This window comes from Anarhichas minor, unplaced genomic scaffold (assembly GCF_050575085.1).
Source record: "Anarhichas minor isolate MPS153535 unplaced genomic scaffold, ASM5057508v1 ptg000017l, whole genome shotgun sequence".
In the NCBI taxonomy this organism is placed as follows: domain Eukaryota; kingdom Metazoa; phylum Chordata; class Actinopteri; order Perciformes; family Anarhichadidae; genus Anarhichas; species Anarhichas minor.
Window position 1 is genome coordinate 12,990,028 of NW_027466463.1, and position 23,685 is coordinate 13,013,712.

The 23,685-nt window shown below is 41.2% G+C and overlaps 1 protein-coding gene across 1 annotated transcript in view; it reads left to right on the plus strand.

Annotated features, from left to right (window-relative positions):
* The window catches only part of LOC142951876 (protocadherin-15-like), an 87,105-nt gene extending 73,747 nt beyond the window's left edge, over positions 1 to 13,358 (plus strand). Inside the window, exons 26-32 of the mRNA XM_076093732.1 lie at positions 3,173 to 3,282; positions 4,188 to 4,328; positions 7,432 to 7,559; positions 11,384 to 11,614; positions 11,974 to 12,062; positions 12,847 to 13,023; positions 13,136 to 13,358. Of these exons, the coding sequence (XP_075949847.1) occupies positions 3,173 to 3,282; positions 4,188 to 4,328; positions 7,432 to 7,559; positions 11,384 to 11,614; positions 11,974 to 12,062; positions 12,847 to 13,023; positions 13,136 to 13,358 (1,099 nt within the window). The remainder of the gene's footprint in view (positions 1 to 3,172; positions 3,283 to 4,187; positions 4,329 to 7,431; positions 7,560 to 11,383; positions 11,615 to 11,973; positions 12,063 to 12,846; positions 13,024 to 13,135) is intronic.
* Positions 13,359 to 23,685: the final 10,327 nt, after the last annotated feature.

Consider the following 23,685-nt stretch of genomic DNA (forward strand, 5'->3'; position numbering starts at 1 on the left):
CGTTCCTGTCTTCCAGGCATGGCCTCCCACGCCGAGTACAGTACGTCATACAGTAGATCAAACATGACTGTCATGTGGAAATAAAAAAAACAGCTCCCGTGAGAATGCATTGCCAGAATCCGATAGAATCAAAGCGCTGCTTGGTATAGAGGATATTGTAATTTGGTGTGGACACAGAGACACAGACAAATAATTTAAAAGAAATGGCAGAGCCAGACTTTCAGTAGACGGAGGGGGAAATAAAAAAGAAGCGGAGCTGGAAGGGAATAATGACAAGAAGGGAAGAAGATGCATCATACATATCTGAAAGAGACAAGCTAAAAAGCGTGAGAACAATGAGTGAGACGAACAAATGGCAGTGGCTATGAGAGAAAGACACACAGGGGATGGGAGGGGAGGGTATCATTGCAAACATCTATCACTATCCTCATAATTCTGTCTTTCCCTTGACACTGCTGAAACACTGAACACTCTCACAGCTCTGTTAAGGTTTATGTCCTATAGCCTACATTCAGTTTGATTATGTGCTTCTAGTGTGTGTGTGTGTGTGTGTGTGTGTGTGCGTGTGCGCGTGCTGTTCATCAATCACGATGTGTAGACAAAAATCTCTTCACACTGTCTCAAAAAGTCACCAGAAGTTAAATCTTTCATTTTACGGTTAAGACCACATCTTTTCGGGTTCTTGTCTGAATTATTACATTACAGTTTGAGTAAGCCTCCAGGGAATGAATGAAAGCCAATACAACGTCCCCACAAGTAAAGCAGTACACAGTTTGTGCGCATGCGTGTGTTTCTGTTATCAGCATCAGCCCAGCTTGCTGTAGTTAGGACAGCAATGATTAGAGAGCACAGGAGGGGAGATAAGGGCTTGATAATGAGCTGTGTGTGTGCAGGTGTGTCTGTTTATCTGTACTAGGCAATGCACTATACATGTGAATGGAGACTTGTGTGCATCTTTATGCCCTTAAATGCGTTTTGACCCATCCAGTTGTTGCGTGCGTTGGTATCATTGTATTGTATGGTAGGCAAGTGTATCAGCTTACGGGTATGTGTGTGTGTGTGTGTGTGTGTGTGTGTGTGGTGGGGGGGGCATACTCTCAATTGTGCTCCTTCACCTCTGTCAAACAGCCATTGTTGCGAGGGAAGGATGGATAACAATTGTAGCTGAAGTCTGCTGGGATGTTAGCTGGAAGCAGCAGCCTGAGCGAGAGAGAGGGAGGAGGGGGGAGATGGAGGAAAGAGGAGATACGGATGCAGGAGGAGAGCTGTAGGTTGACATCAATGTAGTGGGTTTAAGAGGGACATTTTAATTTTAGTAGTAAACAAGTAGGAGGATACATACTAACTATAGGCGTGTGAATGAGAACATTCTATTTATTTAATTCATTAATGTCGGTGTCAGTTTAAAAAAACATATAGATATACAATATCAAGAATATTGTTTATCGACAGAGTTAAATGCGGCGCATGTTTGTCTGCTGTGAAAAGGGCCTTCAGTTAGTTAACATCTACACAAACACCCACTCTCCCCCCCCCCCCCCCGTAGCTCCCCTGTCAGTCCCATTCATCACGTAGTGATTACTCGATAGCTTAGCCAGTTGGTAGCCCATGTTCTAATGTTTAGCCAGCTGTGACGGTTGGCCTAATGACTGTACTGGGTTTATTTAATGGAGCGAAATCTGCTGCGAAATTTGAGAGTTGCCAGATTCTGAGAAAATCTGTCAAGGTTGTAAGCGGGGAAAAAGTGCCCGCCACATGCAATGAGGGCAGGTGGACAAAAACAAGACCGTGCCTGTGATCTCTCTGAAAGCTTTTGTAATTTCACTGCCTGGCTCAGGCCACTAATAGGGCCTGTCAGACACGCTGTTTACAAATGTACTGGATCAGACCAAGATTTATCGAAACACAATGTACACCATAACAACCTTAATTAAAGGACCATGCAGGGGACTGTGTATGTTTTAGAACAATAACTTAATCCACTAGTTGATCAACAGAAAATGTACCAGTGACTATTATTCTAATCAACAAAAACTTTTACATTTTTCTATCAAGCACAAATACTTTCATCAGGTTTCAGCTTCACAAATCAGTCAAGCTTTTCTGCTTCCTCGGTAAACAGAATGTTATATGTCAATGTTAAATGCTATTTGAAATGATGGTGGGCTATATTCACCATTTTCTGGCAATGAACAATTGACAGATTGACAGTTGCTGCAACTTAAACAATTATTTATTTATTTTTTCCCCAATGCAAATGCCCTATTTATGAAATGATTTAGTACCTTTCAGCCAGCCAATTGACTCAGGTCATTCCAGGATGCATTGACTGTCAAGTCTGTACGCTCACAGATCGGTCCTGGCACCCATTGGGATCCGATCAGCCAGACCACATGCCGAGGTGGCCAGGCTCGCGTTGAGTTCGAGACAGATGTGGTCAGCATGTGGGCACAATATGGACAATTTATCAAACATAGGGCTCCCATCATCTCCCCCTCACACGGGAGTTCCTCTCCCTAGGAGAACAAATGGAAGAAAGGAGGATAACTGGCGCTGGAGCACAGCTGAGACCTGCTGTCTGAGTCCTGTTTAGTTACTGCTGATAAAACCCAACATTTCCTGATTTTGTTGCTTCAAAATAAACAACAATATAACAGGGAACTTATTGTGAAAAATGTTAAGGGAAATGTGTTCATCACCAAATTAGCGTAGCTTTGTTAGCAGCTATTCTTCAATAAAAAACAGGTTTACGAATACTGCAGGAAGGAAGATTAAGCAGCTAAAATAATGGGGGGTTTAAACTGTGAATAATTTATAGGAATTGAATTATGTCTATCTACTGTTTATGCGGACACCGATGAGTTCTGGCGCATTTGATCACAGGAGTCACATTGAAAAGACAAGTGTAGCCATGGCCTAAGTAGCTCAGTAGCTCCAAAAGATAGTGTTTACACACACTAGTGCTTACATGCACTATCTTTTGGATAAAGTCGCGGTACAGAGAGCTGTCGGCATGAAGTAAAAAATGTGGATGCGTTTGGCAGATACATCTCTCAGTTGTATATAACTTGCAGAATTACAGTTTGATCCTTGAGAGCAAGTGGGCCCACAGTCTCCACATACATAATTCATTCTCATATCAGTTGATGTTGATTGACTGATCCATTCCCAGGTTTCCACGAGTGAGCGAGGAGGCTGCTGTCGGAACCCCGGTGGGAAACATCATGGCGGCCGCTGTCAATCAAACTATCATCTACTCCATCATCGAAGGCAACCAGGGAGGTGAGCGTACTTGGAGTAGTGCCCCGTGTGGGTCTCAGTCGTGGAGTTGGCTGGATTCACTTCTTGTGTGTGGCGCCAATAAAGTGGTTGGTTTCACTTATACAATTAAGTGGTGTACGTGTGAGGGTCATGCATGTGTTAGTAGACGTTTATGGATAGCATGAATGTTTTTGTAGCCATAACTTTGCAGCTTTAGCTTGTTTTTTTTATCCGATTATGAAACCTGCAAAACACAAGGCACGCTGCCTTTTGACTTGGGTATTTTATTGTATTATTGTTGTTGGGCGAGCACAGAACCACCTGTCTTAGCTTCTGTATTGCTCCTCTAACAACAAAAGGGTAAAAAGGATGTTTGCTAACAGCTATTTAGTTGCTTAACATTAAACCTAAGTGTAAAAAGAAAAGTAGTTGCCGCTACAATTTGTTCAGATATGTCTTGCAGCTTTGCCTTGGTCGACGTTGAAGGTGAGCAAACGTTAGCTTAACAAAACACACTTGTTGTCGGTGCCGCCTCAGATTGCCCGACTCTCAATTCATTCGATTGGACAAGGGGGAAAAAACAAAACAAAAAATGATATTGGGTACTTTTCTGATATGAGTTGAAGTTTTTTCAACTCGAGGTCTCAGGCGCTCCTGCAAAAACGCGAGGCACAGCTCTGTCTCTGCTCTGTCTGACCGGGGTCTTAAAGCAGCCTGTAGGACTAAAAGGTTTCAGTTAAATTTGCTTGTTCTTTGCTGAAGCTTCTTGTTTGATCACCTCCTTTTCACTCTGTAAAACGATACGCTATTAAAGAAAGTAAAAAAGAAAATCATCTGCCTCCCTTTTTGACCTCTCTCCTCTCTTCTGCTCTCTGTTTCTTTCATCCGACTCTTGCTGTCATTCTTTCTCTCTCTTGTCTCTCCAGGTGTGTTCGCCTTAAATGAAACAACAGGAGTGATTTCTACAGCCAAGCCCCTGGACTATGAGGCCAACTCCTCTTATGTTCTCAAGGTAGAAGCAGACTCCATGAGAGTCGGGTCCTCGAACGTCCGAGTTCCCTCTAAGAGTAAGTGCGTGGTTATGTTTATGAACTCCCTCTAAGATTACAGGACTAACTTCTCACACAGGATTGCATCACGGCAGATTTTACTGACTTTTTCCCTGTAATTATACACACACGTACGCTAAAGGATTAAAAAATAACAATGCGTTAACTACTACGGGACATTGTCACGATGAACGTGCCACAGGCTTTAGCCTTGTCTCTTGCACATGTCTCTCTCTCCCACTCCGTCATTCATGCTCTCATTCTCTCTGAAGCTCTCTCTACTTCTTGCTTGTACAAGTTCTCCTCAACTCTTCACCTTGTCTATACAGTTACGTCTTGGAAGACATGTTATATTGGGCCTCTGCTGCTGTCGTTACCTTTCAGTGAGCCTTTTCCTCTCTCCCAGGTGTCTATTAAACCTGTAGGCTACAGCAGCTTGCTGTCTTCACTGTTGCTGTTTTAAAATGCTTGCCTTTCCTCCTCCTTTTAAATGTGTGCCTCACAGGTCTTGCCGATATTCAATTATGTACCTGTTCAGAATTCATCTCTCGGATATCAAACATGTTTGCACTGTGATCAAAGTGAACAAATGAAGCTGGTGTGCCGTTTGGAAGATTGTGGATTGCATCTGTAAAGCCACAACTTTTCCCCAGATACCGTATTTTCCGCACTATAAGGCGCACTTAAAAGCCTTTAATTTTCTCAAAAAACGACAGTGCGCCTTGTAATCCGGAGCGCCTTATATATGGATCAATTGGTTAATTGGTTGATCCATACTGGTTGTACACGGCGCTCTGTCAAAATGTTTCAGTACGACTGGTAAACTACAAAGCCGCACCGCGGTAAACACCGGTACTGTGCTTACTCCTAGTCCAACACCACTTGTGTGTATAAAGACCCCAAAATGGCACCTTTCAAGAGACACGCTTACGACGCTATTCTATTCTATGCGCCTTATAATCCGGTGCGCCCTATATATAAAAACAGTTCTAAAATAGGCCATTCATTGAAGGTGCGCCTTATAATCCGGTGCGCTTTATAGTGCTGAAAATACGGTACTTGAACATTGGCACAGAATGACTCTGATTAGTCTTTTGCTCTTTGCCCTCGTTATTATTTCCCGTCTCTTGTCTCTGACCTTTTCTGCTGGTATTCTTTTCTTTCTTATTTTCGAAGCATATCTGCATTCTTTTTAATTGATGCTCAGCTCGCCGGGTTTCCCCTTTTCTCTTTAATTATGTTGTTTACCACATGCTATTGTCATTTCATCCAACTATTTGAATTGAAGCACACTGCAGGGATTAAAACTACAAATCATTGTAGTCATGAGAAAATCTCTTCCAATTATTTTTAGCACGCGTTTTAATCAGGCAAAAATCAATACGATTCTAACAATGTGTTAATCGGGTTTTCTAATTCAAGTGAAGGCTGGAATCCTAAGTAGACATTTTGGTTTGGTGTCTCAATGGCTCTTCTAGATAAGCAGAGCAATGTTTGCATCTGCTTGTTTATCTACGTTTTTGTTTACGTGCTTAAGTTTTTTCTTTTCTTTCGTAGAGTAACACTTGAGCAGTTCACAATTCTGGGATTTGTTCTTTGCTTCAGACACATGATTCACCATTTTACAGAGTTTGGTTGATGTATAGTATTGCAGTTTTACGTGGGTGTGATTCACAATTCCTTGTTTTTGGCCAGATAAGACTGACTGTGAATCAAATTACAATAGTTTTTAACCTGTTTTTGGTCATTTAAATGCAGTTTGTGTGTGTATTTCAAAATACCTCTTACAGTTTAATTGATGCAAAATTTGATTTTGAATCTTGGCATTGACTTTTGACTTGGAAAGTGATAATATTGTAATATTGTCACTGGTCATGACCAGTAAAGATTCTTGTAGCGTATATATCTCAAAAATATGATCCAATGGTTCAGAGCGGGTCTTTCATCAGCTCTGGAAGTTAACAATGCTTCAGTCATTCCTCAAATATTCTTGCCTAAGGATGTTTTTTTTTTTTAACTTTCACTGTTGCTTATTAAGTTAATGTTGTGATAAATGCTTGATATCTGAAACCAGGTTTTCAGTGTTTACTCTTCCCCTGCATATCTTCATAGAAATGGGTTGTAACTTTGGCTGCAGATATTCTACTGGGAGAGGATGCTTAATCCTTGTCAGACCAGTTTTACACTTGCCAAACTATACCAACTATAGACGAGGAAAGCAACAGCAGCACCAACATAACATGTTGTGTAGACGCGTCTATTTCATCACCCACAAGCAGAGAAATGAAAAGCTGCCGCCATTGTAATACTTGTGGCATCTGCAGGCGAAACAGGAGCTGTGACTTGGCCTTCCTAAAGATGGCATGTCTGCATCTGCAGGTCGAAACGAGTGATGTGGCTTTTCTTGCCAATATGTGGCAGAGGTTCAGAACAGAAGGCCGAAAACTGGCAGTTGGTCGAAACATATTCTGTCATACCTTAAAAAGAATGGACCACAAGTAATGATCTTTGCTTTCTCTTTGACACATTACCCAGGCTTGATGCATACTGAGTCCATATTTGGAGTGTAGTAAGCATGACGTCGAAGCAGAAAAGAAAATCCACTGCTTTTCAGGTTGCACAGAAAAGTTAATGTTTTCCAAACTACATATTTGCATTGCGGGCCATTTACAACAGTGCCTACCATTGAAGAAGGCCTTACCTGAAACAATATGGACACCACAACAATATTTTTCTGTATTCATTTTTGTGCATAAATGTTTTGAAATTTGAATAATCGATACTGCTGGACATTATATTTTTAGTGACAATTGCAAGTTACAAATCATATATATTTTTTAATTTCCTTTCCAAAAAAAGAAAATTCTGCTGTTGAGGCTTTCAGGAGGTTCCTAAGTGTCAATCAAGGGGTCACACACTGGTTGTGGGTGATTTACATCAATGACTGTGTTTGTCCTTGTCAATTCATCTCTTGCAATCTATTGTTTACTTTTTGTCCCAAATAGTAAATGTGCTCTTCTTTTTGTAATGCCAAATTCTAAAATGTGTCACTATGTGTGTGTGTGTGTGTGTGTGTGTGTGTGTGTGTGTGTGTGTGTGTGTGTGTGTGTGTGTGTCCTAGCCAACACAGCTAAGGTGGTAATCGACATCCAGGATGAGAACGACCACCCGCCGGTTTTTACCCGATCTCTTTACATTGGAGGGGTCGCAGAAGACGCTAAAACGTTCACCTCCGTCTTGCAAATACAGGTACAGACATACAGACACATTCATATACAGCAGATAACGGGGTTGATGAAATATAGGAACTCGAAACAATTTAATGTAGTTAATGAAGCAAAGTCTGCGCAGCCCAACTTGAGTCACCGCTTCATTCACATGGCACGCTCCTCTCACTCCAACACATTTTAATCATGGTGGTGTACTTAAGCTGTCAGTGCTCTGCTCACTGCTGCCTGCCTGCTGCAACAGCGCTCACCTGAAAGCTATGCTGTTGCTTGCTGTCACTACTGCTGTTCGCATAGTATTTCAAAAGCTCCACCATCCACCTGTGGTGTCGGTGTCCACACACTCCCTGCTCTGCTGAGCTTGATGTTTCTTAGTTTGGAGCGACAAAGTCAGAGCAATGCTGTAAATATTCTACATTTACAACTGTAAAGGCTTCTGTTTGTTGTATTGTTGCATGGATTGCTTTGTATTCCATGAAGTCCCTTTTACTTGTCCCCTCTTGTGTAACCAGGTCTGGCTTAAAATACCGAATGTGAAACGAAAAATATTGTGACTTGGACACAAAAGTAGCCTTGACAGCTGCCACCCAAATTCAGTTTTGCCCAGTTTGAAAGTGCATACAATGCTTGTGTAGATTTGTGTGCTTGTGTTTGTGTTGTTTAATTGAATGAAGATAATATTCAATCCAGCAAGTAACAGGATTAACTGGTAAAATGTTTCTCTGTCTCTCTTCCTCAAACATCTCCCTCTATCTCTCTCTGAATTGATACATCTCTTTGTTTCCCTTTCTTTCTTTTTTTTACCAAACTCCGGAGAATTTCATATCACTGTAAACAACTCAAGCGACTCTCGTATTATTAAAATGCCTTTTAGGACCCAAAATGGGTCACAGAGCTCTCAGCCTCTATCTGAGAAGCCGCAATATGTTTTAATGAGCCTGGATGCCACAAGAGACTCGGGCAGGGTCTCTGGCAGGAGAGTATGTGCTTTAATATTTTATTACAGTTTTTAAGAGCATTTTTAGATATTCCTGCTGCATTAGATCATACACAGTGAGAGTGACAGGGAAGATGAGAGAATAAGGGAGAGCATGCAACAAAGACGTATTCCAAATCACACTTTCACAAGCGTAGAAAATGTGCTTTTCTCTAAATCTGGTTTATCAGATTATTATTCCTCTGTTGCAAACAACCGAGGGTGGTGGTTTTGCATATGGATTTTTTTCCATGTCAAGGCTGGAGCTGGTGTACAGTAACCTGCTCTACAGTCTACTCTTTAAATACTTTAACAGACTGATGGGAAAAACGAATAGCCTGCTAGTAGTCTCGATCACCACAGGCAGAGTCGATAGATCTGGAGATTGGAAGGAAGAGAGAGGATTGATGATTAGATAAAGATGACTGGCATCCCGTTGCGAGACAAACTGGCCGGAGAGAAGAAAGCAGGGAAGACATGCATGATTCATGGGTGGATGAATAGATGGAGTGGGGGGGCGTAAGCGTAAAGATGGACATGGATGCTTGCGGCACATTTGCTAACATTCAGATGAAAGAGTGAGTGAGACAAGAGGTGGAAAGAAAGTTTGAGAAATGAAGCATTTTTAATCTCAGTTGTTTTACTCAAGTATAGCTAATTCCATCACATCTGTCTGAAGCATGTATTGTCTTAATGAGTTCTGTGTGCATGTGCGTGCGTGTGTATACCAGGCTTGATTGTTATCTGTGTGTCTTGCTTCATGCAGGGCTGTCATGCCTTCAGAGTGTACGTGCAGGAGTTTAGTCTTTTTGTCCGTCAGAGGAAGCCAGAACACAACTATTGATCAGACTGCAGATGAGTCTCACATTGGCAAACCTACCCGGGGGTACCTCCAAAGATACTTCTGTTCTTCAAACCAATTCTAAACATTGTGTCTACCCAATACGTTTGTCACTTCTCCCACCACAACCAATGCATAAGAGGAATTTACCCTTCTTTCTTTCTTTCCCCAGCACTTTCCCCTGCCCTTACAATTACTGTTTCAAGCTTTCCTTTTAGTGGCTGTTCATACCAAAAATAATTCAAACAGCTGCATTGATGTAGGTGTGTTTCTTGAGGTACTTGCAAGACAATACAATGCAATCCAGGAAGCCCAGTTTAAATAATGCATTAATGAGTTTGAAGACTAACCAAATGACAAAACGCCACACAGCAGTAGATATTATTCTCAATCGTGGCGATCCCAAGTGAGCAGTAGGACTGTGACAATCAAGTCACAAAATAACTGGTGTTTTTACGGTTTGTTTCCTTATGTTGGACAAACAATTCATGGACTGTAAGAATGAGATGTTTGTTCTTCTCTTGGTATGAGTGCTTTCGACCACTCGTAAGATGTCCTCTTAGCTAAGAGAAGAGCAAAAAACAAGAAAACATTGGTGAATCACAGAAATCGTGGGTACTAATACAACAACATTTTGTGGATGCGAACAAAAATAAGAAGAAATGTGTTCTTAAATCACTTCCTGCATGAGGCCCAATGTACCACATCATGGACGATATCGTTTTTCACTCAAGGTTGTTGTTGGTCATCTTGTAAAAATGCTTTAAATGAGGCATTAGACCAGATGGGAATGGTTTTAAAAGCACTGACTTGTTTACAGTTCTTGCTAACTTTGTGAAAGTGCTTTGTCAATGTATCTATTTTTGAAGGTTCTGTCTTTTAACTTGCATCATGGGGAGGAATTTGACTACTTAGTTGTACACAACATGTATTATAGAGCAAAGGCAATCAAACTGTGACTTCATGCAATTAGAGTGCTTTCAAGCAGTTCAGTACTCATTTTGGAGCTGTTTCAACACCATCCAGAATTATTAATTGTGTCACTTCTCCAGTTTCGCCTGGTTAGTATTTGTATGCTTGTGGATTTTAAACACAGCTCTTTCTAAGTGCAATAGAAAATAATCAGGTCTGACTCTTTGCAGTTTATATCACTGAAGGTATTGATATATTGCTGAAAAGTTATCTTAACTGTGCCACTCACCTCTGCAAGTAAGAACACAAAAAATAGATCTGTACATGTATTCTTTTGTCAGTCCTCCCTTATTCCCTCATGTTTCTATATGTATGCCTCCATATCCTTTATATTTTCTATTCGTTCCTGCTTCCATTTTCTTATTCCCTGGCCATACGAACAATATTTCTTTGTTTCTTGCTATCATAGCAATACCTTTGATGTGGTGGGTGTATCTGTGCTGATTCTGTAGTCTATACTCCCTGCCCTTCTTGTAAAGACCAGGCAATAAATCAATGTCTGTCTGAGTGTGTCTGTGTCTGGACGTGAATGTGAGGTTTGCATGTGTGCGTGTGTGTGTGTGTGTGCGTGTGCGTGTGTGTGTGTGTGTGTGTGTGTGTGTGTGAATGAATGAGGGCGAGACTTGATAGTTCCACTTTACCCCCTGCTGCTGATTCAGAGTACAACATCAAACAACACAACCAAACAGCAGGATTCCCCAGGAGAAAAAAAAAAATCTAGAGAAAAACGACTAATATATGGCCTTTGGTGAGCGACAAATACAAGAGAGACAGGATATCAGTCCTGCACTAATCAATATACATGGAGGCGCTGCATCGTGATCAGCTGCTCAGACACCTGGAATGAAACGATAAGGAGGCAGAGGACTCGCTATCATGATGATAATCATCTCAGAACATAGAATAGATTATTATGATAATGGCAACGACGACTTGATCACAGTGTTTTTGTCAATAATGATGACATTTCATGATAATGGTGATTATATTGTGGTGGTGTAATAATGATGATTGGAATAATGACTGTGTAGTGATTCTTATTTACCTCATTTTACAGGCCCTGGACAAAGACACCGGTAACTACAGTGCTATGATGTACCGGCTGATCATTCCCCCTCCCCCCGGTAAAGACACTAAAGTTAGCAAAAACGGCTTTATCATCGAACCATACAGCGGCGTGGTGAAGACGGCGATCATGTACCGCAACATGAGGCGGTTTTATTTTAAGTTTGAGGTGGTTGCTACAGACAACTATGGCCAAGGACACAGCAGCAAGGCGGAGATAGTGGTGTGTATATTTGTATTTTTGACATCGGTGGCAGGTTTATATTCATTTCTTTTATCTTAAATTCTTTACGTCCCTTAACACAAATTGAATGACATGATTGAACTTAATTGCAATGTGATTTATGTGACTCCCAGAATGCCCTTGAAGCAGATAAAAACGTGACAACAAATTCAAGTAGAGACACGCTAGTAGCGTAGTTGGATTAGAAATGTTATCTTTTTCAATTCAAACTTGTATTTCACTGGTGGAGGTTCCATCTGATAAGGTCTACTGAAATGATTTAGAGCTGAGCATGCTTTTTTTCTGCTCAGTTTAAAAGCAGAACTTAGTTTTTTTTTGCATTTTTGTCTGTTGTGTAGGTGTCGGTGGTGAACCAGCTGGACATGCAGGTGGTCGTATCAAATGTCCCTCCGACTTATGTGGAGAAAAACAAAGACCAGCTCCTCAGGTAACCTTCATAAAACTTAATGTTTTTTTTTTTTTTCTATGATATACTAATAATGTATCTATAGCATTAGGCTGGCTGTACTTTATGTGCCCTAAATGACAAGAATCAAACGTGTATATATATATATATATATATATATATCATCATAAATCAGAATCAGCCTCGAAAATCTAACGTTTATTAGGATACATTTCCAAAATGGGGACTTTTGTAATGTTCCACCTGTTGGCTCCATTGTAGTCCTCCCCCACCATCTGTTTGTTGAAGCCAACATACACGCTTCCAACTTATTTGTGCGGCCACTCTCGGCACTTCTATTTGAAAATCTCAGAATTTTACAGAAAGGTTCTAGCCCAAATACATTTTTTTTTTTAAAGGCAAAGGAGCGATGCTAGTCTATCATACAACGGCTGTTAGAGAGGTCATATTGTGTCAAGATATTACTTACAGGGCCTGGCAATGCTTTTCTGCCTGAGAAAAACGCTACATGGACGCACGCCCACACCTGATAATGATGTTTTAAAGTACTTACCCTCTTTTCTCTCTCCGTCACTTTCTTTCTCAGTCGCTCTCTCGCACACACATGCACACACAACTTAGTTGGATAGTTCCTGCTGTGAGCACTGAGCAGGAGTTTCTGTGAGGACAAAAATCAATATTTCACATCCTAGCCGAGAGGATGAAAACAAAATGTGTTTGTCCAAAGAGATTTTGTCAGCCATGTCGGCATCGTTAAAGTAGCGTGAACCCATCAATCAAAACCCATTCTTTTTCGAATCATCAGCATTTTGGAACGCTACGTCCAGGAGCAGATTCCAGGAGCAAAGGTCGTCGTCGAAACCATCGGGCCCCATCGCCGTGCCAATGGAATGGAGCAGGAAGACTACACCAAGTCGGACCTCATGATTTATGCCATCGACCCGCTGACGAATAGGGCCGTTTCTAGACAGGAGCTCTACAAGTAAGAACTTTGCCAACAGATCTATGAAAAGTAAAATGACAGCTCTCCAAAATGTGTATATCATGAACAGACCTTACCTGTTCAGTTACATCACTGCGGTTCTCACCTCAAGGTTTCTCGATGGGAAACTCTTGGACATCAATAAAGAGTTCCAGCCCTTCCTCCCTCCCGGTGGACGGATTCTGGAGATCCGAACCCCTGAAGTGGTGACCAGTGTGAAGAAAGCTGTGCAGACTGTAGGCTACACGGAGGGGGCGCTGTTGGCTCTGGCAGTTATTATCATTATCTGCTGTGTCCCCGCCATACTGATTGTCATCATCACCTACAGACAGTAAGTATGAATTATGTGTAGTTTATTTTTTTTGAGTAAATATGGCACTTTAATCAGGGACAATATAGACTAAATTATGCTGTAGGAGCTTATTGTGCCTTTGATTGGCTTGTGTTGCCGATGTTTTATAGTTTCTGTTTAGCAACAACTCCCATAAAAAGACCAAAACCAACAATTAACGAATCCTACAACAACTCAGACCACGACTAGCTTAATTTCCTTGTTAATTCATCGTAAAACGCACTTCATTCAAATATAACGGAGACAAAGCAAACTCGCTAAAACCGTCTCGGCTTGTCATTCCACATTTCCAACAATCACCAACACTAGTTTGGTTCAAATGAAACCTTAATTCATGTAAAAATATGATGACTCTATTCTTTTTTTTCCAGCTGTCTCTCTCTCTCTCTCTCTCTCTCTCTGCACGCCGAGATGCAGACGAGCGGCTCTTGTTCCTTTGTTATTCCCCTGCCACCCCTACCAGTCCGTAAAGAGTAGTGAAGAGTCATACAGTCATAAATGAGCTCAAAAAGTATTTGGCTGATGAGTGCAGTAGTATTCAAGATTAGCAGTGGAAAGACTGGCGGAGATAATTATTGCTTGTGTCCTAAGCCTGATACAGCTTATTCCTATGCGTCATAGAACTCCATTGTTGTCCAAAACAATTGAAAACGCTAATATAGCCACACTTTTGCAATGATGAATGAACATGAGCACTGTATACACTGTCCTGATAAATACTCACTAGTTCACCAATTGATGCATTGATCTGCAGCTGAAAATACTGCCCAACTGTTAAGTACAAATCTAGGTCCTCAAAACAGTTTAGTCAAAAAAAAAAAAAAAAAGGAAGATTTTACTTTAAATTGGAAAAAAATTAAAAATTCCCACAGAACATCCTTTAGCACTGTTTATCATTTTATCACCTGGGCGAGTCACTTCTCTAGATTATTCAGAATGGCAGCCTGTCCCACAGTGACAATTCCAATAGTTTGTTTAGCTAACCACCGTGAAAGGCTATTAATTTCATCCGTCTCCCAAACACACATAAACAAGCGCACACACACATAAACTGGATCAGTGCATTCTGGAGAGCGCTTCTCATCCTGCTGAGAAAAAGAGACAAATAACAGACCGAGGATAGAGGAGAGGAGATTTGAATGAAGAAAAACAGAGTAGTAATCATCAGCATAATAATCACTAGTCTCTGTTGCTAAATGACGGTAATGAAGACCAATTGTCCAAATGGGTTGTAAATTTCAATGAATAAACCTGGCTAACAAGAGGCACTGTGTGATTTATGGTTCTAACAGTCACTAATCTTTCTCTCTTTCTCTTTCTGTCGCCTGCTGCATCTATCCCTACCAGATTCAAGGAGTGAGTACCGCTTCCATATTCTCATGCTTAAATATTAATGTCATGGCTGTCTTAAAGACCTCTCATTGTGATTAATGTGTTGACTTTCAATGTATAACAAAAAGGATGAGCTCGGTAAGGGCGGTGAAACAGAAAGGACAGCAGACAGTCAAATAAATGAATCCTGAAGAACATGGAATCAGTAAATGTCCGAGACAGACACTTTCATTAGAATATGGAGTGTGTGTGTGTGTGTGTGTGTGTGTGTATGTGTGTGTGTGTATGTGTGTGTGTGCGTGGTCATGAGTCCAGGTCACGTTTATGTTGACTGGACAAGAATACCAATGGCAGTTGGTTACGCATATCACAGATTAACATCTTGATGATTTATGACATATGTGAGTAGAACATGAAGTTGAACCACCGTACCAGGAAATACTGTTTCCAGCCTGTTGTTCCATTCCACAAGCTCTGTCATGTCCTTTATGAAGATAATGAAAGCAACTAATTCAAAAGAATCTTTGAGAATGAAGGGAAATTCATTGTGCCATTATCTTGTAATTTACACTTTTTTTGCCACAATTGACAGTGTTCAGCATATGTGTTACAAAGTCTGTCATGTGGAGAGGCACATTCAACGTTTGACCATCATTCATCATTTTATATTTACAGCATTTCAAGTTTTAAGGGACACAAATATTCAGGATCCCACTGACTAAGAGCCTACAGCCATGCTAGTGAGACTGTAATAAATGTTACCGCTAGATACGTGCTCACAATTACAATGCTAACATTCAATGGCAGAATATCCTGCAGGAAAAGTTGCTAATCTAGCATCGGCAACAACTACCTACAATGCAAAGGAACCCAAAAAAGGAAGACAGACTTATAATAAAGAGAGTTTGACAAGATCACAGAAGCATTTTGGAGATAGAGAGAATTGTAGCTAATGGTTTAGCCTTCTACTCACAGCTGCGGCTAGCGCTTTGAGCTAGCTGTCAGGCTACGGTAGCTCCAGCAGTGGCTCTAGGCAAGCATCATTTTCTCTCCATCTCTCTAATAGTTTAGCCCTCTGTGTGAGCTCACCGCTGTGATGCAGCCTTGACATCTACATTTAGCACAAGGCTAAACTATTAGCAACATTTTTTTCTCCATCAATATTGTAGCTCGCTAGAGCCTCGAATCACAGTTACGTAATGTCATCTCAAAGGGCTTTACAGGCTCACAAGGTAATTCTCATAGAATTGCTGCTATATAACGGCATCAGGATCACAACCCCCTGTCGTGATGATGTTTGAAATGAATAACTAGTACTCGCACAGGTAACTGTATGAAACACGTGTTTATGCTTTGGCTCATCTGGTGGGAGAGGCCTACGACAGACAGTATGCTGAAAGAATAATATTGATTTTTTTTGCCCAATAATGCCAAAAATAAACTGCAATTCATCAGACATTTCACTGAAAACCGAAAATGTCAGGGGATCAATAACGTCAGTTACCTCCATCCTCTGGGAAGCATCAATGTCTGTCCAGAATTTCATTGAAATTCATCCTGTAGTTAGGATACTTTGGCTGGACCAAAACAATGGACACACAGACAGAAAAGCATGTCTAGAAACCCCCCCCCCCCACACACACAGACTATACTCTGCTGGAAACGTTTCTTAAGAACACAGATAGAGATGGATGTACCAAAGATATCAGCTCCCCTTCACAGATTTTGAACATTTGAACGTACTTACTAAGGTCATGAGTTTTCTCTAACTTTTGATAACTGACTCTGAGTTTCCTCTCTGCTGTGTCCAGACGCCAAGCAGAGTGTGCCAAAACAGCCCGTATCCAGATGGCACTGCCAACAGGCAAACCTGCGGGAGGAACTGCCAACAACCTGTATGAAGAGCTGGGTGACAATGCCATGTAAGTGAAGTGTGAAAGTGGTATATTCATGAGCCAAAGCAGAGGCATTAGCTCACATGTCTATGGCTATTAAACCACACATGCAGTCAGTCCCATAACATTACATCTCCTTACATTTGAACTATCACCATGAAAAATGCTGTATATATACTTGTATCTTTGATTCCCTGCGGACCAAAACCATTATTCACATTTGCCAATGTAGTCTCTTTCGTGCATGAAGAATACAGTCCAGTTGTGTTTCAGTTTTAAAGCATGGAGCAATTTGGGATACCATAAACTCTTCAATCTGAAGTGAAATTAAGATGATTGTGGTCATAAAATGTCACAGATATTGTCACAGATATTGTAGTTGGGACAAGACCAGTGACCACAATTACAACCAAAAGAAGGCTCTCTACACTCTAACTGCTGTTCGAATACCATTTACTTGATTAAAAAGACATTTGATATCTATAATAGGACACCTGTGCTATGTCGTGTAAGACACTTGGGGGAAATGCAATTCAACATTTTGGTAGTTGCCTACATCCAAATACAAACATTAAGATACGGTAAATCACAAACATTTCCACTAATGAATACTGAAAGCAATCAGGAAATGAAAATACCAGCAGCATAAATCAATATCACAAATATAAATGAAAGGAGGGAAATAATGGCCTCACGTCAGGAAAACTGGCATAAGATGCACCTTCCACCGTCAAACCCAACAATGAACTCCATCTATAGCGTCAAGCTCATACTAAAATCCTCCTAACTTGATAACACAACAGTGCAGAAAAAAAAAAAGTGATTCAAACATGAAGATGTATCAGCAAGTGTATCAGACATGTTTGCCACTCGCACATCTCGCACAACTGATAAGCTCTCATTTTATTGTATGCAGATGTCTGCACCTGCTCTGTATATTCAGCTCTGTCTCACAGGCGTAACCATGACTTGAAGCGTTTATTTAGGTTCAATAGGTTTGTGCCCAATAAATAGGCACAGAATAACTGTGTCCCTGGCCGCAGAGCGGCGGCGACACAGTCAGCTGTGTGTGTAGTAGCTGTGAACTTATAGCCAAACAATAAAAAGGAGGAAACTGTTGACATACGTATAGTCGACGGTGTCCCCCCACTGTGTCTCTGGCCGCAGTGTAGGCTCACTCACTCACTCACGGACGCAAGCACATACAATTGATTTAATTTCATGTAATAATGTGAAACCTTGCAGGTAAACAAAACTGCTTTAAAGGAACAATAATACTAACATGGAAAATAGCTGGCGGAGAATGTGTCGGCCAATTAGCCCTCATTCTGTGCTGGTGCACACTGACAAATACCTTGTATTTATATTTTTAAAGTATCCGGCAATAAATAGTTATATTACAGCAATGAGATCTGTTTACTAGTGTTTTTATACAGTTTGCAAATAAACAATGTTTCGGTGGATTATGGGAGACAAAACGTAATTTTCTTCTGCTGTCCATGGTGCTGAAAGGTGCGCTGGGTAGGTGTGCTAAGCGCTAAATGAATTCTCTCCCATCCTGATGAAAACTCCTTGTGCGTGTAAAAGTGTGCGGACAATTACGGATTTTGATTTGGTGGTTTGAAAATATGTTCACCCAAAGCATGTGGCGTTTTTGTGGTCTATGGACATTTATTTCCTCATTTTGCAGGGGCCAAAGAAACTGACATTATTTAGAGACGACATTGTGCAGAGCCTTGTGAACCCCACATCAATCCAGAACCAAACAAAGCTCCGATTTTTAAATGCAATAACAGTCGCAGATAAACCCTGCAATTGTATCTTCACAAAGTTCAGTGGCATGCAGCTCTATCCTTGTCAGTTTCCTTGTTGTAATGCATACCAATATCCTCACTATACAACACATAAAGTGAAGGTCAACAATCTGCCCACAGAGCAACGTTTATTTTGAGTGCAGCCTCTCAAGTTCACTTCAGGATTTTCATCGATTCGAGGCTTTCAATACCACCGTAAAACTCCAAATGTATGAATTTCATTTCATTATCAGCCTTCACAGCAGATTGCAATCTGAGTTTATGAATGTTTGCTTTGGAAGCAATGTGAGGTTGTTTTAGAATATATATATTGTAAATAATTTTAAATTAAAAAAAAAAATTCCAATCATGAAGCAGTGAATCATGGTCAGGAAGTAGAGGCAATATAAATAACCTTTTTGATGATTATGTAAAATTACTTCTCTGTATATTAATGCTGTCCTATGTCTCAACTCCTTAATTAATGTGCTGACTCTACTCTATACTGCCTCAAAAAGTTGCAATTCTCTATATACTGCTATATTCTCTTCACCACTTACTGTTGCTCCCCCGTTTATGTGTATCTGCTCCCAAATTTAGTTTAATTTATACTACAATTTGTGCTGGTTTGACATGTCTGTTTGGTTAAACAACAGTCTAATAGTGACGGTATGTAGAGACCCCGTATAAACTTTTATCTGAAAGTCAACAACAACCACACACATACACACACACACTCACTCAAGGCTATACACAGATAGTTATTTATAATTCCTTACTGGAGCGTTAAGAAGAAGTTGAGAGGAACTCTTATCAGCATTACATGCATCACCGGTTTCCTGTGTGTCCTTGATATGCGTCCCTACTCCTATTAACATGAGAGCAATTCATTTGCAAGATGGAAGAACTATCTTCAAATGACAACAAGGGATTTCCGTGTGTGCGTGTGCGTGTGTGTGTGTGCGTGTGTGTGTGTGTGTGGCAGCCAAAAGTATCCGATGTTAAAATGTGTGCGGAAATTAACTTGGATATGAGATAATTGAAATAAATGCAGCCCGTAATTTATAAAGACCACCCTGGGCGATAATTAATTCTATTGATAAGCTGCAGAGCATGTTTAATTGTGGTTGGGAAGGTCTCTTGTGTGCGAGTGTGTGCGTGTGTGTGTGTTTTGTATCACTGCAGTGTTGTGGAGACTACATTTCCCCGAAAGAGTATAAAACCTGGAATAGTACAAAAGTTTGCACATTCATAATTCAGGTCCATTATCAAACTGCTCAGTAGACGGATTTCGAGGCATTATTTTTTTTTTTATTACGTTTGGCTGTTCTCTTGACAGGTTTGGGTTTTAATGTCTGTTTTCAATTACCTGTGAGAAATGAAGTGTTCTTTACCGTATTATTAGCAGCACATTTAATGAAGCACGTTTTTAAAAGTTCAATTGAAAGTCATGTAATTTAGCAACACACCACATATAGTTATCATCACTTGTGTTTATGTAGCAATTACACTCATCTAGCAATAACTAAATGTGTATAATATTCCTATTAACTTACTGACTTGTTCACTGGAATATTTACGGTTGGCAGCTGTCTGGTTTGTTGTAGTTTTTTCTACATAATTATCAAGGTTAATGACTCGCATTCAATTTGGAATGGAGGAAAATAACACCTTCTAGTGCACGAAATATAATAAAAATAAATATGAAAATTATATTGGAAATTGTAATCAATCAATTTTTAGATTACTTGATAATATTAAAAGTTTATATTTCAAAACTTTTACTTTGAAAAGGGAATAAGAGAAGGGCAAATAGCTAACGTGTCATAAATTAATTTAACATTTGAAAAAAAGATGTGATGTGATGAACACCTTAAACAAGAGAAAAACATAATTTAATTCTTTATTTTATAAAATGCTTTAACTTCTTCACTCTGCAATCTCTTAATATCTAATGGGTTTTTCAATAAATGCATTTGTTGAAAAATAAGAATTGCTCTGTATATAACTGATCAACAGATGCACTCTCTGTGAGACATTTCATCACTCTACTTTGCTTGTTCTCATGTTGACTGATCTGTTCATTTTCTCTTGCTCTGATCCATCCATAATTGACCCATGACTGACAGACAAAAGTGAGTAGGATGCTGAAAATGGCTTCACATCTGTGACTAGTTTGATACTGTGTTGACAGTGTTCTTGCCTTAGTTTTGTGTTTGTGTCCCGTCCTCGTCAGTGCTTACTCTTGTTTTACAGGGTAAGTTGTACCGTGGTAGATCAGAGAGCAAAGTTGTGTAGCTGATGATTGATTGTGCCTGATCGATGATGTGTTAGAACTCTGGTTATGTTGCATTGGTGGACTTGACGTAGCCAGCCATGTGCCATGAAGTGCCAAGAGTCTGCAGAGTTTTAACAAAGTCATAAACTATACCAGAGATTTAAAAGATCAGTGCACCTTCAACCAGAGAGGAGGATATAATCACTCTTTTGTTGGAAGGAAATCTGCAGACACAGTTGTCTATCCCTGCCCCAACAGATCTGGCATTGTCTATAGTCGTGATGCAGTAGCGTCTTTGTAGCACACTACTTTTAGCATACATAAAATATATTTGCATTCCTTCCCTTTGTGTTTTAAGACTATTTTTCAGCGCTCCATCTCTTGTCCCTCTGGTAGAAACAGCCCTGACAGAAAATGCCGTTACCTCTTGCAAGATCCCTTTTCCATTTCCTCTCATCCCTGTGCTCATTTATCTCTTAATGTGAAGTCTCTTTTCATTTCATTTATCAAAAGGCTCTAGCAGACGTTTTATTGTTTTAGCTGCCTTTCCTAGCATCCTTTATGTATCCTTCTGTTGTCTCTCCTGTTTATAAAACATTTTATTTAACCTCTCTGTGCATTACTGCTCTTAATTTGAATTCCATTCAGTCCCTATCTCCCTCTTCCACTTAATATAGCTTTGATTGCACCTTTCCAATTCGATATACCCTCCTCTTTTGTTATCCCTCTCTTCATTCTTTTTTTTTCTCAAACTTTCTTCCATGCATGCACCAGCCGGTTAAACCATAGTGGTGGTGGGAGTGGTGGCAGTTTGGATGAAAGCGACCGCACACGTCTGATCTCGGACTTTGCCACACGAGCGATCGCTGCCCATCGCCAGTGCATTGCTAACGGGGGTGTACTTAATAACCTGCCAAAGTCTGAGTCCAACATAACCTTTCTTTCTGATGAAAAGCCCTTGACTATCAAAAATCCCATCTACCATGAGGACGGGACTTTGAGTAGCCCAACAACTCTTGGGAGAAGCCAGAGGAGAAGAGACCTTCTTGGGAATTTTTCCCCTTGCAGGAAAGGCCTTCGAGAGGCCTGGCTAAGACTCAGCTCCTCTGGAGGAGATGTGGGATTCGGTGCGTACAGTGGCAGTGACAGTGGATGGGGATCTGGAGGTGGACACAGCTGGACTCTCCCATCAAGGTTACATCGTAGAGACATGTATGACACTTTGAGACGGCAAGTGGTTATGGATCCCATTCAGTGGGAGTTGGAGCTTTTAAAGGCTGAATTTAAGGAAAGTAAAGATGCTGGTCTGGATTCAGGATTCGACCGTGGGTTGGATTCAGACTTAATGGGAAGCCCAAGTCTGGAACCCAAGCTGACAGTCAAAGAACAAGCCAGACAATTTGAGCAACAGGCTCTCCAGGAAATGAGGCAAAGGCAAAACATAGATTCACGAGGATCTTTGTCGCCTGATATCATACTTTCTGTTTTCCCGGAGTCTCCTCAGCATCACAAGCACACCCCCACCCACAATGATCTAATCGCTCAGGTCAAAGAGGGTCCTCCGAGTATCATCGTCACCCAAAGTGATGTAGGGACCCCTCCACCAAGCCACAAGCCAACTCCTCCTGTACTGCGGCGCTTCGGGGCAAATTTAACAGTGAATCACAGTATGGAAGAAAGACTTCAGGTCCAATTCGAGCTCATCCCTGATCCTCCATCAACCCCCCCACCACCACCGCCAACACCTCCATCCCTATCATCTCCTCCACCCATATCTGCTCTTCTATCTCCATCATCTCCTCCTCCGCACCACCCTTCCTCCCCTCCTCCTCTCCCTCCTGCTTTATCTCACTCTATCCCTACAGAAAAGGAGACTCCTCCTCCTCCTCCTCCTCACCCTCCTCCACCTCCTCCCCCTCCTCCGCCTCCCCCTCCTCCGCCTCCCCCTCTCCCTCCCCCATTGACGCCCTCGCTCCTGCATCCATCCATCTTTGTCCTACCATCTCTCTCGGAGGCACCCGCCCTGCGGCCCGTGTCCCTCCGGCCGCCACCGCCACCCCTTCCTGCGGAGCCGGACCTTCCCCGAAGAGAGTTAAAAGGAATCTTAAAGAACATCCAAAACATTGCGGACATTGAGAAGTCGGTGGCCAACATGTTCAGCCAGATAGATCGGAAACAGATCCCGCTCAAAAAGGTCATGAAGAGCAGAGCGTCCATGGATTCTCTTAACTCCTTGGATGCAGTAGCAGTAGCAGTAGCAGCAGCAGAAGGAGGAGGAGGAGGGGGGCAGGGAGGTAAAGAAGGAGCGGTAGGAGAAAGAGAGAATCCTCCACCTCCACCTCCACCTCCACAGATTCAACCCAATCCAAACATGAACTCCATCGTGGAGGAACTTGAGAAACGATTCCCCTCTCAGTCTACAATCCTCTAGCCTTTGCCTTTATGATATGGAAAGCACACGGAGGGGGATTTCTTGTTGCGTAGCTGTCAAGGGACTGATGCTCAAAATAGCTCAGTGGATGCTGTGATGTGATGTGGTGATTCTTTACCACGCTGCGACTGTGCTCCTCCAACATGACTTCCTGTTTTCGACATGAGGAAAGAAAAAAAACTTGGCCAAATATAAACTCTAAGGGTAGAAGAAACATGTTTCTCCTCCTCTCACATGAAGGTACTTGTTGTGAAGAGAAAAAGAGAAAGGGGAGGTGAAACAGCAAGTAAGGTCACATCCTGCATAGCCCTAATGTATTCAGTCATGTAACAGCTGGAAAGGGCTTCCACACTCAGGTACTGTATTCTACTCTACTTCTGTTTGACTGACGAAGTGGTGAAGGATGAGGAGGAAATAATAAACAGGTCAAGTCTATTTTAAATGTGTGCCCCGATTTCAGTGAACCTGAACTACAAAAGGGAATTCAAGTAGTACTTCTTCGATTTATCTGCCGCTGCCATTATTTTAGTTTCCCCACAAAACAACATTTCTAAGATTTGTTTTTAATTAAGGCTGAGGAA